A 15,574-nucleotide genomic window follows, 5' to 3' on the forward strand; every position below is an offset into this window, starting at 1 on the left:
AGCAACCTTAACAAACATTTAGCAAAAGGTGCATCACGTTCAAATGGAGAAATGCACGATTTTCGACTGCCTAACCCACAGGTGCCAAACACATCAGTTTGTGTCCCGCGAAAGCAAATCATTTGCATCAACTTCCATGATTATTGCTAAAATTTGTTGCAAAATAGTCTAATCGTCATATGTAATAAATAATAATGTTGAGATATTGCAAGCATTTTTTTGTTGCCAAACCCCTTTTTACAGTGATTTGAACAATAGTGGAATAAACTTGACTTCTGATTTCAGAAGTAGCTATTTTTACATTTGTTGTGTATTTATAATACAATGATGAGGCGATAAAAAATTTGGTTTCACAGTCATAACGGCCCTCTCAGGGAAACCCAAAAAATAAATTATTTTGACACCCCTGGCCCTAACTACGAGTCCTGCTGGAAGATGTGGCAGCGAAAGACAAACTATCGCTCCCTCGTCTTCCAGCAGTTCTACACCAGTTTTCTTCACGAAATAATCATTTATATAATGTTTAACATTATAATAATGATTTTTTCAAGACATTTATTTTCTTAAATCATTGTTTTTATTTATTTATTTTACAGTAATGTTACAGTAGCAAGACAAGTTCATTCATTCATCTTCCATACCGCTTATCCTCACTAGGGTCGCGGGCGTGCTGGAGCTTATCCCAGCTGACTCTGGGCGAGAGGCAGGGTACACCCTGAACTGGTCGCCAGCCAATTGCAGGGCACATATAAACAAACAACCATTCCCACCTTTAGGCAATTTACAGTCGTCAATTAACCGACCATACATGTTTTTTGGGGGATGTGGGAGGAAACCGGAGTACCCGGAGAAAACCCACGCAGGCACGTGGAGAACATGCAAGCTTCACCCAGGCGAGGCCCGATTTGAACCCGGATCCTCAGAACTGTGAGGCAGACATGCTAGCAAGACAAGTTAATTTATAAATTTAAAAAAATAATAAAGCAATGCTAATTCAGACATTTGTTTCAATGTTTTTCTCTAAAAAGGAAAAAAAAAAAGTACAGATAAGAATACCGTTAAAGTACCGGACTGATAAGCAGTATCATTAAGAGTAGTAGTTAGGGTTTGGCATTGTTTGAATTTGAGTGATTCCGGTTACTTATTTCAATTTCGGATCCAAACGATTCTTGATTTCGATTCTTTTAGGAGCCTGGGTCAAAAAGGTTTGCATGGTTTAAATAAAGGGTGTCCAAATTTGAACATCCATTTTCTTTGCAGCCCGCAGCAAAGACTAAAATGAACATTTGCCTCGAAGTTCTTTATAACCAGTATCGATATCAAAGCTATGAACGAAAAGGCAATGTGTGTGGAACTAACCCAATTGACTTACAGTAATATTTAAGCCAAATGTTAAATATAACTTTGTTAAAATAGTTATTTGGGACCGTTTTGTCACACCAAATGGTTTATATGTGAAACTTTTAACTTGACTTCCTATTTTAAGCGTGTAGCCTTTTTATTTTGAAGGGTACGCACCGGAACTCAGCATTTTGGCACGAAAAGTAACTTCACATGGTACCGGAGATTTTATTTATTTATTTAATTTTTATTTTATTTTAATGGATGGGACCAAATGCTGTAAAACGCTGATTTCTTTCACTACCCACCGATGAGGTACAAGGTTAGTGTTTGTGATACTGTGAGACAACGTTTATGTGAATTTTGTCCCAGTTCATTGTGATGTAAAGTTGCTTACGGTGAAGTTTTATCCCAATGTTAAGCTTTTTTTTTTTCTGTCATCGGTGCTTACGTTGGTTTGAAGACTAAAATAAACGCTAAAAAGCATTAGTGCAAAAGTGCAACCAACCGTTTACCTTGTTAGCTATCTCAATGTTGGCATAGACGTATTTTATTGTTTCACTCACCCAATTGACTGAGAGTTGACTTCACTGAAGCTCTGCAAAGTGTAGGCTGAGGCTCGGACGCGACACATCGTGAAAGCCTCCTTTGCACAATATAATCTTATTCCAAGTGTTGCACTAAGGCGACTGGTCATTAATTTTAACAAAGTTAAGACATACTTTTGTGCGCCACCATTGGGCACAAGCACGTCTTTGTGCCCGCTCGTCTTCATCAGAATCAGAATCATCTTTATTTGCCAAGTATGTCAAAAAACACAAGGAATTTGTCTCCGGTAGTTGGAGCCGCTCTGGAACACTGGAGACAAAAAGACATTGACAAAAAAAAAAAACAGTCACTGAGCAGTAAAGGGTTGCTAGTTATCTGGTAATGCCGGTACATTTTTTTATTTTTTATTTTTTTGACAATTGTGCAAAAAGATGCAGAGTCCTCTAGCACTTAGAGCAGTTCGAATGACTAATTCATTGGTTTTCACTTCTTTTTCCTTGGTTTTCACCACTTCTTCTCCGGGGTGGGTGGACTGTAGGCATCGAAACTGGGAACCGAAATGTTTTAATCTGAACGATTCCGGAAGAACCGGAACGTTACTCCCGGTTCCAATCGGTTCTCTATGCCAAACCCTAGTAGTAGTATCGTTAAGATCTTAAGATATACTTCTTCTTTTTTAACTCCACGCACTGGTTATGTCATGCTTAACAAATCTGTTCATATTTGACAGTTTTTAAGTTATGAGGCTGGAATAGAAAAATCCTGCCTCAGCTTTCCGATTAACCCCTCCCCTGTGGAGTTGGCCATGCCCATTTTTGGGGCCTGGGCATTTTGGAATCTTATTTTTTTGACAGAATTGTTTGCCTATGGATTTCATTGCAGTTTCTTTTAAGTTCTGCAAAATCCACCCCGATGTTTGTTGGGCACCGGTTTCTGCTTCATGCTTGCGCCACCTGGATTACCTAAAAAAGTGAAATGTTGTGAACCCTATTTTAGTACAGAAGCATCTGCCCATGGAATTCATGGCAGTTTTCTATTCACTTGACAATACCAATTGGTAAATTCCATGAGCTTTCAATTCTGCAAGGAGAAAAATGGTTCCAAAGTAGAGGTAATAGGTGCTGACGCTCATGTTCAGACACGGCCATTTCCGGCCAAGTCACTGCCCAGGAAGAAAGTCTTCAAGGGATGCTGATTTAATGCCTTAACTGTTTATTTCAAACATGAAATGCATATGAGAAATGTCTTCTTTTTTTTTTTTTTTTTAAACCCTTTTCGACCAGATGGTTTTGTCAAAACTAACACATGCACGCTAACATGATCCAAACATGGGCGTCGGTACCCATCACCCCCGCACTTTGGGTCCCTTTTTCTCTGTGCCAAATTGCAGGCCCATGGAATTTACCAATTGTTATTGTCAAGTGGAATCTCCTGAATAGAAAACAGCCATGAATTCCATGGGCAGACTCGTCTGGGCTCACAACATTTCATGTTTTTAGGTAATCCAGGTGGAGCTAGCATGAAGCAAAAACCAGTGCTCACCAAACATCTTGATGGATTTTGCAGAACTTGACCATGGTTATAACGTGGTGTAATGAAATCCATGGGCAAACAATTCTGTCAAAAAATATATGCTTACAAAATGTCAAGCCCACCAAATAAGATAAAAAAAATGGACATGGCCCGCTCTGCAGTGAATGGGTTAATCGCAAAGATGAGGCATGTTTCTATTCCAGCCCCATAACTTCAAAACTGTACAATATGAACAGATTTGTAAACCATGACTTACCAACTTTTGCTATTTTGTGCCACTGTTAGGAAAAGTTCCTCTTAACGATACCCATCCCTATTCGTTACTGTCAACACGAATAATGAATCAGGATTTAGAGATGGAGTCCGAGCCCTAATATATAATAACATAACTAGGCAGTTATGTGATTCTAAATTTAAAAAGCAGTATGTTGTTTTGTATGTCACACCACACAGCGTGTAGGTAAGAGCACACTCATTGTGTCATCCTGCATCAGTCTGTAATGCATCACCATCACATTTGTGTAGCACTGCCAACCAGCCTTAATATCCTATTTAACATTTTTGGGCTTTTCAGCACCTTCTCCTCTTTCACACCAAGGCAATAGCTGGCTCACAGTCACATGCTGATGCTTTGCTTCATGTTATTTTTTTTTTCCCTCAGCAAAAATAGTTTCAAAACCTTTTCTTATGTCCTGAAAGTATGGTATTTTTAAACCTTGGTAGATTTACAGTGCTGCCTTGACCTACGAGTTTAATACATTCTAGTATCACCGTTGTAACTCTAATCATCTTTGCTCATTGGAGTGAATGGAAATGCCATTAATCCACTTCAGCCTTTGCAAAAAACACCATCACATTTTTTGTAATGTGGTTTTTAATAAGAAAAATATCACTCTGCAATATTTTACTTTATAAAAACATACAGTAATAATTTTGTTTTATAAATCTAATGTAAAGAATTAAACAGTTTTGTGCATCGTGACTTCATGCTTCAATGTTCTCTCTCTTGTTGTGAAGTTTGCTGCCACCATCTAGCACTGGTAACTAAAATTTTTGTTCACATCTAAAGACGGTCAAAATGGTCAAGGGAACAAAAACTCATAACTCGAGGTACCACTGTATTTGGTTTCGGAAGTGTACATGTAGTACAATGTTTTTTGTGCTGATTTGTGAGTTGTTGTTTTTCAAGCAAAAACGAAGTATTTTGATCATTACATCACAACACAATGTTTTTTTTTTTTTTTTAATGAGCAGGGAGGGGAATCCCTCCACACTTGCATAACTCTTGCAATGGACGGGGGGGGTAGAAATAATGAGGGAAGAGCCCTTCTATGCAGACAGAGAACAAACAGAGGAGGGGAGACTCTTTTTCAAGAGGCCAGATAGCAGGATGCGGGATCAAATGTCCTCGTTGGCTTTGTTGTGACTTAAAACAGGCCTTCACACTTTTTGGCCTACTTGCCAGAGGGGAGAAGAGAGGAGAGCAGACCATAGAGGATGCTGGTGCTGGGAAAGGAACAGGGTGATGCTGGTTTGGGTTGGGTGTGTTGAATGACTTAACATTGCAAGATGGTGGCTGTTTATCTCATAGGCACATTTTAGAAAAACAGTACTGTGAACTATTCTTGGGGGTTAGGGACCAAGTGTTTAGAATTGCTTTTATTAATAATTTTAACCATAAATTTGGTGTTCCCCCACTATATAATTATTCATGGCCCCACTATATCACGTATTTTGTGGAACATAGAATAGAAATCTAAGATAAAATGGTTAAAAAAAGGAAGCAATGTGGGGGAAATGGCCAGCAATAGAGCCCATGGGGTTAAAGAGAAAAAACTCTCAAGACCATTTTGCTAAGTATCAGCACACCTGTATAACATTTTTATACGTATGCATCAAATATCAATGTACTAGTATAAAATATGGATACACCAATATCAAATATCAATATAAATTATTGTTGCTCAGGTATCAAATATCAAGGCTCCAGTATCAAATACCAATGCTCCAGTATCAGATATCGATGCACCAGTATCAAGTATCGTTGCTCCAGTATGAAATGTCGATGCTCCAGTATAAAATCTCAATTCTTTAGTAACAATTATACGTAGATGCTCCACGATCAAGAAAAGATACATCAGTTTGACATATCATCTCACCTATAACGAATATGAACACATTATCAAATTCAAACCACCAGCACCCGTTATCGATGCGCCAACATCAAATATTAATTCACCGGTATCAAATATCAATATGGTATCAGATATGGATACAGCAATTTCATATATCGATACTTCACTATGAAATACCGATATATCAATGATTGATGCTTCAACATTACCAAATAATACACCCGTATCAAATATCAATACACAGGTATCAAATATCGACTATCGTATTGGTTGGAATTCCTGCAGATACAGTAGCATTACGACACATATGTGATATCGATAATTCATTCCACGTAGAATTTGTTCCTCAAATGTTAAGATACGAAGATAATCATGACACACGCACACACAATGAAGCCACCACCCTATTACAGTTGCTTAATACACTAGTATTGCTCGAATCAGTCATGTCAATGTAGACTTTTGTAAATAAAAGCAGCCTCTAGAGGTAGAAATTGTCATTAAACTTGAATCTTTCTAGAATACTGGACCTGCAGCGCTTGGCAAAGTTGATTTAGCAGTGACTAGCATCGTGACGACAGGTAGTATGAGCTAACAAAACCTGCAGTCGTGGTTCCAATTTTATCATATATTAATTAGCAACCTCGATCCATCCATTTTCCGTACCGCTTCTCCTCACTCGGGTCGCGGGCGTGCCAGCCTATCCCAGCTATCTTCGGGCAGGGTACACCCTAAACTGGTCACCAGCCAATCGCAGGGCACATATAAACAAACAACCATTCGCACTCACATTCACACCTATGGGCAATTTAGAGTCTGCAATCAACCTACCACGCATGTTTTTAGGATGTGGGAGGAAACCGGAGTGCCTGGAGAAAACCCACGCAGGCACGGGGAGAACATGCAAACTCCACACAGGCGTGGCCAGGATTTGAACCCCGGTCCTCAGAACTGTGAAGCAGATTTGCTAACCAGTCGTCCACCGTGCCGCCTAATTAGCAACCTTTCCTTTTAAACTCTAGAGGCCAGTACATCATGTTCTGTCTTCTCTAAAAAGTCAGTCAAGAGAACACCAAATTCTTTTTAGCCTCCATCTTCTCCTTCGCTTAGCTGGCGCATGAATCATTACGCCTTTCAGCAATGGCAAATGTTCACTGTCTACTTTGTGTATTAGGGCTTGTATGTATCACAGAAGGTGCCTTTAACACAGAACCTAACGCACAGGTGGCGTTCCCGTGTAACAGTGTAATAGGGGCTTGCACCACGATACATACATACTTAAGTCATGAAAGTCTTTGTTCGACTTGCTGCAGAATATTTGAACAAATGGTACAGTCCATTTATCGTGCATTATCCGATTGTGCGGTGATTTCCCCCCCCCCCCTTTCTTTTAAGTTTTGGAAGCATCGCTCTCTGCCCCAGAAATGGAATGGTCCAGTCATCTTGCATCATCCATCATATCAATCATCCATATTGCATCATCCATCATCAATGGTCCAGTCATCTTGCAACATCCTATGATATTAAGTTTCTGAAGCGTTCCCCGCTACACCAGAATTTTAAATATGGTATTGTCCATTTAGGGCTGTCAATATCGAATATTTTTAGAATCAATTATTCTATCCATAATTCCGATTCATCAAATAATCGGATTCAAATCTACTTTGCATTAAAGTTTATTACAAAATAAATTGTATTGTATCTATTGCTGTTCATTAACTAACCAATATTGTTTTTTTTGTATTGTTTAATGATTAAACAACAGTTATGCAATATCACAGGAGAGGGAGTGATGTTGTTTTCACCAACCTTTTTGAAACTGGGCTACTTCTTGGGTACAGATTAATGCAAATAGATACTAGTTTGATATACACACTGTTAGACATTCCTTTAAATTCTGCAGTTATTTACCACATACCATACAGTAAAATATCCATCCATTTTCTGTACCGCTTTATCCTCACAAGGCTCGCAAGGGTGCTGGAGCCTATCCCAGCTATCAACGGGCGAGAGGCGGGGTACACCCTGAAATGGTCGCCAGCCAATCACAGGGCACATATAAACAAACAACCATTCGCGCACACATTCACACCTAAGGGAAATTTAGAGATTCCAATCAACCTACTATCCATGTTTATGGGATGTGGGAGGAAACCGGAATGCCTGGAGAAAACCCACGCAGGCACAGGGAGAACATGTAAACTCCACTCTGGCCGGGCCGGGAGTTGAACCCCGGTCCTCAGAACTGCTTCTAATATATACTGTAGCATATACAGATTAAATAAAGATGTAATTAATTTTGGAGAAAAGAGTGAGCTGGAAGCTATGCTAAGTGGTTAGCAATCACAATTTGCATTTGCACGCTAGCGATTACCATTTTAAATCAACAAACGCGAACTACCATTCAGCTCACACATGCATCATGTTATATGTACATTATACATGTAGGTAATAGTGTCTTAAAAATCCCTTACAGATGATGCTTCAACAAGAATAATCCATAAGAAAACGTAGAGTGGATCTGCCTGTTAGGTACAATGAGCTCAATGAATGAATATCCTGTTCTTGTCTTCTTGATTTCTGGCAGACTGGGCGTGTTTAGTACATTGCTTCTCCCCACTGGTTAAATGATGAACACCTAAAACGGCGCTAAACTATAGCGTGATGCTTGTGGTTATATTCTTGGATAATACAGCCTAGTGTTTCTGAGGAAGTTTAAAACTTCCTTTCTGCTCTCTTTTAAGGAAGCTCCATGTCCTAATATTGTCTTAATGAAAACCCACTACACCCTAAATTAGTGAACGCACAAACTACTCCACTGTACTATACAAATAACATCAGCCACTCAGCTACTAGGTGGTGCACCAACACAAGAAGTAGAGCTCAGATCATGAACTCAAAACCGTAAACATAACAATTGCAGAATCAATGAATGTTTATTTGATAACTGTTAATTAACCATATTGTTGTTAATTAGGTATTGTTTAATACCACACTTTTGACATGCTTTGTCGTTTTGGCTTGTCTTCTTCAATGGCGTCCATTATTTCATTTCATTATTTGCATGCATCTGCAATTAATGTCCGTCTGGAAAACAAGCAGAAACTTTTTTTGTAGTTGACCCACCAGAGTTATTTGACTTTTTTCCCCCAGCCCTAGCTTTGTGCTAAGTTTTGGAAATGTTCTCCCCTGCCCCAGAATTGAAAAAAAATGGTACATTCCAGTCATTTTGAATCATCAATTTATTCTTTGATTTGTGTTATACAGTAGTTTAGTGAATGTTCCCCAACATGACCCAGATTCAAAAATGGTACAGCAGTCCAATCTTCTTCAGTCATGCCATAATTAAAAATGGTACGGTCCAGTCCATGTTTCTTCATTTATTTTTATGTTTAGGAAAAGTCTTCCGTCCCAGCATTAAAAAAATAAATATAAAATGGTATGGTCCAGCTATCTTGGATCATCCATCCATGCTGTGATTTTTGTTATAAAATTTTGGAAGTGTTATACACTGTCACTGAAGTTAAAAAAAAAAAAAAAAAATGGTGTGGTCCAGTCATCTTGTCATCCATCCATGCTATGATTTATATTGAATTTTGGAAGCGTTCACCCCTTCACCAGAATCCAAAAATTGTATGTTTCGGTCTTCTTGCGTTGTCATTAAAATGGTACATTTTAGTCCAGTCATGCCACTGATTGCGAAAACGTAAACAGTTGCCACTGTGGTTACTTTGTGCTGATTGTGGTGGCAAATCTTGACTTCCTCTGTCCCCCTGTCGGCAGCGGCCAGTTCGCGGTCGTTCGGCGGTGTCGTCAGCGGAACACAGCCACCGAGTATGCCGCCAAGTTCATCAAGAAGCGACGTAGCAAGTCGAGCCGGCGCGGCGTGACACGGGAGGACATTGAGCGTGAGGTCAACATCCTGAAAGAGATCCAGCACCCCAACATCATCACGCTGCACGAGGTCTTTGAGAACAAGGCCGACGTCATCCTCATACTGGAGCTGTGAGTTAGCGATTTTCATGAAAATGTAGTTGTAATATTAAAAGTTATTTTTGCAATAAACATTCAACAATAAATTTTTAGTAACAACACATTTTTTAACAAAATGAAGTATTACTATCAGAAGTTTTAGTTTTTTTTAAACAAAACTAAGTCATGTCTTACTTAATTTTGATACAAAAAAACAAGTTGTAATTGTACTACAATAGCCATAATGTTGTGGGGGAAAAAATGGTAGTTAAATAAGTGCTTTCTGGATATCTCCAAAAAAAGTTTTGTTTTCGAGAAAAGTCACATTTTCGAGAGAGAAAAATTATACATCTGAAAAAAGTAGTATATATGCCCAAAAAGTTATTTTCAGGGGGGAAAAACAAATCCTGAAAAAATTGGCAAAACAGTTGCATACATGTATTTACGCTTAAAAAAAAAAAAGTAATATTTTCTAGAATAAAAAGTTGTATATTTCTCGAATAAATCGTCAGAGGTGGGTAGAGTAGCCAAATATGGAACTAAAGTAGGAGTACTGCTACTTTAGAATAATGTGACTCAAGTAAAAAGTAGTCTTCCAAATAATTACTCTTTTTGAGATGGGAGGTGAAAATAAACTGAAATAGTCTTGTTATAAACCCAGTGGGGCTCTGAAATCGACAGACTCAGGTCAAATAGTGGAGCAGAGAATCCAAAGTAAACATGGTGAAGCAGCATTTAGCTACTATGCTGCACACAAATGGAATAAGTTGCCAACAGAAGTGACGTCAGCCCCAAGTGGGAATGTTTTTAAGTCCAGGTTAACTTGGACTGTACGCTGTTTTAATTGTACTTTTCCCCTCTCTTTGTTTTAAATGTTTATTAGCTGTTTTTCCTTTGTTTTGAAATGCTTTTAATCATGTAAAGCACATTGAGTTTCCATCCATCCATTTTCTGAGCCGCTTCCCCTCTCTCGCGTCGCGGGCGTGCTGGAGCCTATCCCAGCTATCATCGGGCGGGGTACACCCTGAACTGGTTGCCAGCCAATTGCAGGGCACATACAAACAAACAACCATTCGCACTCACATTCACACCTAGGGGCAATTTAGAGACGTCAATTAACCTACCATGCATGTTTTTGGGATGTGGGAGGAAACTAGAGTGCCCGGAGAAAACCCACGCAGGCACGGGGAGAACATGCAAACTCCACACAGGCGGGGCCGGGGATTGAACGTCGGTCCTCAGAACTGTGAGGCCGACACTCTAACCAGTCGTTCACCGTGCCGCCACATTGAGTTACCTTGTGTATGAAATGCGCTATATAAATAAAATTGCTTTGCTTTGTTTAGGTCACCATTGTAAAAGAGATGTTCTGTCTCAACTGGTCTTTTACCTGGTTAAATAAAGTTTAAATAAATAAAAAAATAGTAACCAAATAAATCTGATTGCACAAGGGCGCGCTCCCTCTTATAACTGTCTTGTGGTTGTGTTCAGGAGAAACCAATCACATTTAAACTCATGTTAAATGCAAGTCCATACACACCTGGCAGGCTGCCACCATTTAATTTTTTAAGTGCCCTAAAATGCATGCATGCCTTACAGAAACATATTTTTGCTTTATTCACTGAAATGACTGAATGAAGAAGCTGTTTGTTGACCAGACTTACTGATAGTGTGTGTGCGAGGGTGAGATTACCGAACATAGCCCAAAGATGCTTGTTTTACAGTTACTTATGACCATAATATAGAGCTAATATTGCACAGCCAAAACAAAATCCGCAACTTACCGCAAGGTGTCTTCTCCGGTGTGGGCTGAAATATCCAAGTTTAGGTGGTCACAATTTAAGACTACGCTCCATGACAAAGCTGTTGTATTTCGTAATCTCTAATGTAAACACAAGTCGCGCCGCAGAATTTCTCCCCAAATATGAGTCCCTTTGATTGGCCTGCGAAGGCTTTGTGTGCGGTCATGTGTCATCATCATATGCCAAGTGACCATGTGTTTAAGTGACCATGTCAAAATGTCCATGTGTCAAAATTGCCATGTTAATGTTGCCATGTGTTAATGTTATCAAATGTGAAGTGACTGTGTGTCAGAATTACCATGTCAGTGTAACCATGTGTCAAAGTGACCATGTTTAGTTGACCATCTTCCTATATTACAAAGTGTAAAATTGAGCCTGTGTCAGTTTAATCATGTGTCAAAGTGACCAGTTAGTCAATGACCACATCAAAAGGACCACGCAAAATAACTGTGTCAAAATTGTGTTGAGCACCTGTCAAAGTTAACGTGTCAAAAATTACCATGAGTCAAATTGACCATGTGTCAAATTGCCTTGTTTTACTGTGATAATGAGGCAAAGTTAACATGTCAAAATGTTCACGTCAATGTGGTCATGTGTCAAAGTGAAAGTGACCATGTTAAAATACTAAAATATGTCAAAGCGAGCAGTCAGTCGTCAAAATGACCATGTTTAAGTGACTGTGTTAGAGTGAGCCATATTACCACATGTCAGTGACCTCACGTCAAAGTGAACTTATCGAAGTGCCCATATGTAAGTGACAATGTTCCAGTATTACTGTGACAAATTACCATGTGTCAAAGTCACACACAATGTAATCATGTGTCATAGTGACCAGTCAATCAGTGACCATTTGTCAAAAGGATAACGTGCCAATATTACCTTGTCAAAATTATCGTGTTTAAGTGACCATGTGTCAAAATTGTCATGTGACAAGATCCTGACAGGGTTATAGAATGTAGTCTGAATTTGAACATTCATAGTTTATTTAGTTATTTTTTTAATTTTATTTGACAGTCATGCTCTAATTTAAAAAAAAACAAATCATAAGTTACTCGCTACTTACTCAGTACTCGAGTAGTTTTTTTTCACGTAGTACTTTCTTACTCTTAAGTAATTATTTGAAGGACTACTTTTTACTTGAGTCATATTATTCTAAAGTAAGAGTAGTCTTACTTGAGTACAATATTTGGCTGCTCTACCCATATCTGGTCACACTATAGAATAATGTATTTCTTGTGTTTAGTGAATAATGCTGAAGGGGTGTCCCGATTCGATCTTTGAGATCGGAAATCGGTCCGATGTCAGCAAAAAAACAAGGATCGTATCAGACTGGTTCTAAAATCTAAGATTATACAAGTATTCCATTCCTGCACTCTTATCCATCAGTTTCCAGATGGCATGGAGAGCCCATGTGATCACAACAACAGGTCGGTAAGGTGCTAAGATAGTAGCAAAGCGCAAGACTGAATGTTGCTTGCTTAATGTTGTTTATTGATACTCCAGTTGAAGTTCACTGCAAAACTAAACAGACAAATAATTACACCTATTGAATGTTCCAGTACATCACAGACTTAGTTTCTTTCTTCATTTTTGTTTTGTTTGCTGGCTCAAAGCTAACACACAATGAATAAAAACCGCCGGTGTGAGCTAACGGAAATTAGCATCAAACTTTTTACACACATCTCTCAAAATAATAAATATTGGTACACAAACGCTGTATTAACACATACAAACCAGCAATATAACAATATTATCTGGCATACAGTATATTCTTCAAACTCTGTGGAAAAACAAGTTGTAATAACAATATAATCATGACTTGTACTTTCTTTGTTACTCCAAGTGTGTATCTCATTTCGTGCACTACACTCTCCCTCCTAGGTCAAGACGTGTAGAGCAGTTACTTTGTCACCCGTTGGTTAATAATAAATGGTTGCATTTTTCTCTTACTTACGGTTGCTGAATATTGTTCTCTGTTTGAGTAATATCACTTGATTAAGCTTTTTCTAACATTCCATAGGACAAAATAAGCAAATTATTTATGATTATTGCTAAAATCGGATAGGACCGATATCAACCAAAACTCAAGGCTGCGATATCTGTATCGGATCGGAAGTGACAAAGTTGGATCAGGACATCCCGAATTATAATTTTTATTTTTTTAAATTAAGACTTTATTTCTAGTAATGTACTGTATTATTTGATCAAAATTACTGTAATAATATGTTTTTTCTGGTAATCTTTACAACACAATTTTCTGAAATTCTAAATTTAAATTTTTTTCCTGTAGTATTACAAGGTTTTCTCGTAAAATTACCACTTTTTCTGGTACTGTTATAACTTAATTGTATGGAGATTATAACCCTTTTTTCATAATTGTACTACAGTGGTACCTCGATTTACGAGTGACCAAGTTTTTCAAGATACGTATGATCGATGTGGCACTTGTTATAGCCCTTAACGCAACTAATATTTGAAAAAATTATGTCGCAATATAGACAGACACTATGGCAATACTTACAGGCATATATTCATTGTCCTCTGCAAAAAAAAAAAAAAGACGGTTTCTTCATCTTCCTCAGCAGGTGTTGTTGTCTTTGTGTATTAGATATATACAGTATGTATTATACTTCCCCCTGGTGGCCAGTGTGCTCACACCAAAACAGGTTTGGCTCTGGGTCATGAAATATCTTAGCCAATTTTGCTAAACTTTAAAAAAAAAAATCTCATAGCCATACTTGTGTGTAGTTAGCCACAAAATCACGTTATGTATTATGTGGCTAAACCTTTAGCCACACTTAGCCAGTCCTCGTCACTGGGAAGCCGATAAGCTTTAATGATGTGGGCCCTATTAAAACTACCTAGTCGTCATAAATCAGTAGTTGGGCTGAACGATATGGGAAAATAAGTTTTTGTTTCTTTGAAATAAATATTGCCATTGTTTGTTATCTTCAGTATTATTCACTATACACAAAAAATAACTAGTAATAATAGCATGACCAAAACAACATTGGATATAGCCAAAACATAAACAACTCTCTGCGATTGGGTGACAACCAGTTCAGGGCGTACCCCGCCTCTCGCCCAGCGATAGCTGAGATAGGCTCCAACACACCCGTGACCCTAGTGAGGATAAGCGGTACGGAAAATTAATGGACGAATGAATAAACAACTCTTTCCTGTTGGCCAGGCCTAAATGTTATGATGAATTGATTTAAAGAGCATATCTTTAGTATTGAATTGTAAAAAGAAAAACCTTCAATCACAGTAGAATATTGACTTATTGATTTAACTTTATGCCTTGTAAAAATTTAATACTGTATAATGATGCTCTTGCCAGTCCAGTAGCACTGATCTCAGTGTCCGCCGAGTATAGCGATAAAGTGGAGACTGACACTTTTCACCAAGATGTGAGTGAGTGTAATAGCGCTTCAAATGGTAAGCTATATTAAAGATTGATTAATGGTCTTGTCAACTACAGTTAAAGTGTTAAATTGATTCACTTATTTGATAATCCTCAAGAAGAATCTTTAGGACTTTATATAGAATTTTCTCAAATTAAAACATTTTAGTTGAAGATAAACAGTATTAAAAATCTTTGGTGGTAAATATTAGTAGGCTAACTTCAGCTGTCTGATAATTGTAACAGATTTCAAAAGCAAGACAAAAGTGGTCTATATTACAAAAGGGGGAGGGAGGCTATAACTATGTTTGCCGTGGGCCCCCAAATTACAATGAGCTAGCTACGTACAGCCCTGGTTCAAGCCACCTTGGCATGACAATGGGATTAGTGGCTTCTGCATTCATGAAGAAGGCGGCTAGCTAGCTGCAAGAACTAATGTGAAGTGCAGGACACATTGACCGTCGACACTTCAAACGTACCTCACGGTAATGAATGTGTGCTTCAATTCGGCGCAAAGCGGAATCAGGATCATCTTTATTTGCCAAGTATGTCCAAAAAACATACTATTTTTCTTATTAAAACAACATGTTACAAACATTTTTGTTAATGATTTTTGGGGGGCTGGAACAGATTGTCATTTTCATCAGTTTCATTTGGGAAAGATGATTTGCAAGATGAGTGTTTCGGGTTATGAATCTCGTCAAAGAATAAATGTTATTTTGTTTCTAAATAAATAAACTTGTCCTGTTCAGCTGCATGGCCTTGCAGAATGGTGGATCTGTAGGCCTTTGTGCTGGAACAGTTTTGCTGTGCAACAGGGGAGTTTGAAATACTCCCTC

General features: G+C 38.3%; 1 protein-coding gene across 4 annotated transcripts in view; it reads left to right on the plus strand.

Moving 5' to 3' along the window:
* The window catches only part of dapk1 (death-associated protein kinase 1), a 76,570-nt gene that overhangs the window by 19,551 nt on the left and 41,445 nt on the right, over nucleotides 1-15,574 (plus strand). For all 4 annotated transcript variants that reach the window (XM_061672316.1, XM_061672318.1, XM_061672320.1 and 1 more), the window contains one exon: nucleotides 9,342-9,563. In XM_061672316.1, the coding sequence (XP_061528300.1) occupies nucleotides 9,342-9,563 (222 nt within the window). The remainder of the gene's footprint in view (nucleotides 1-9,341; nucleotides 9,564-15,574) is intronic.

This window comes from Phycodurus eques, chromosome 3, assembly GCF_024500275.1.
Source record: "Phycodurus eques isolate BA_2022a chromosome 3, UOR_Pequ_1.1, whole genome shotgun sequence".
NCBI classification, from domain to species: Eukaryota; Metazoa; Chordata; class Actinopteri; order Syngnathiformes; family Syngnathidae; genus Phycodurus; species Phycodurus eques.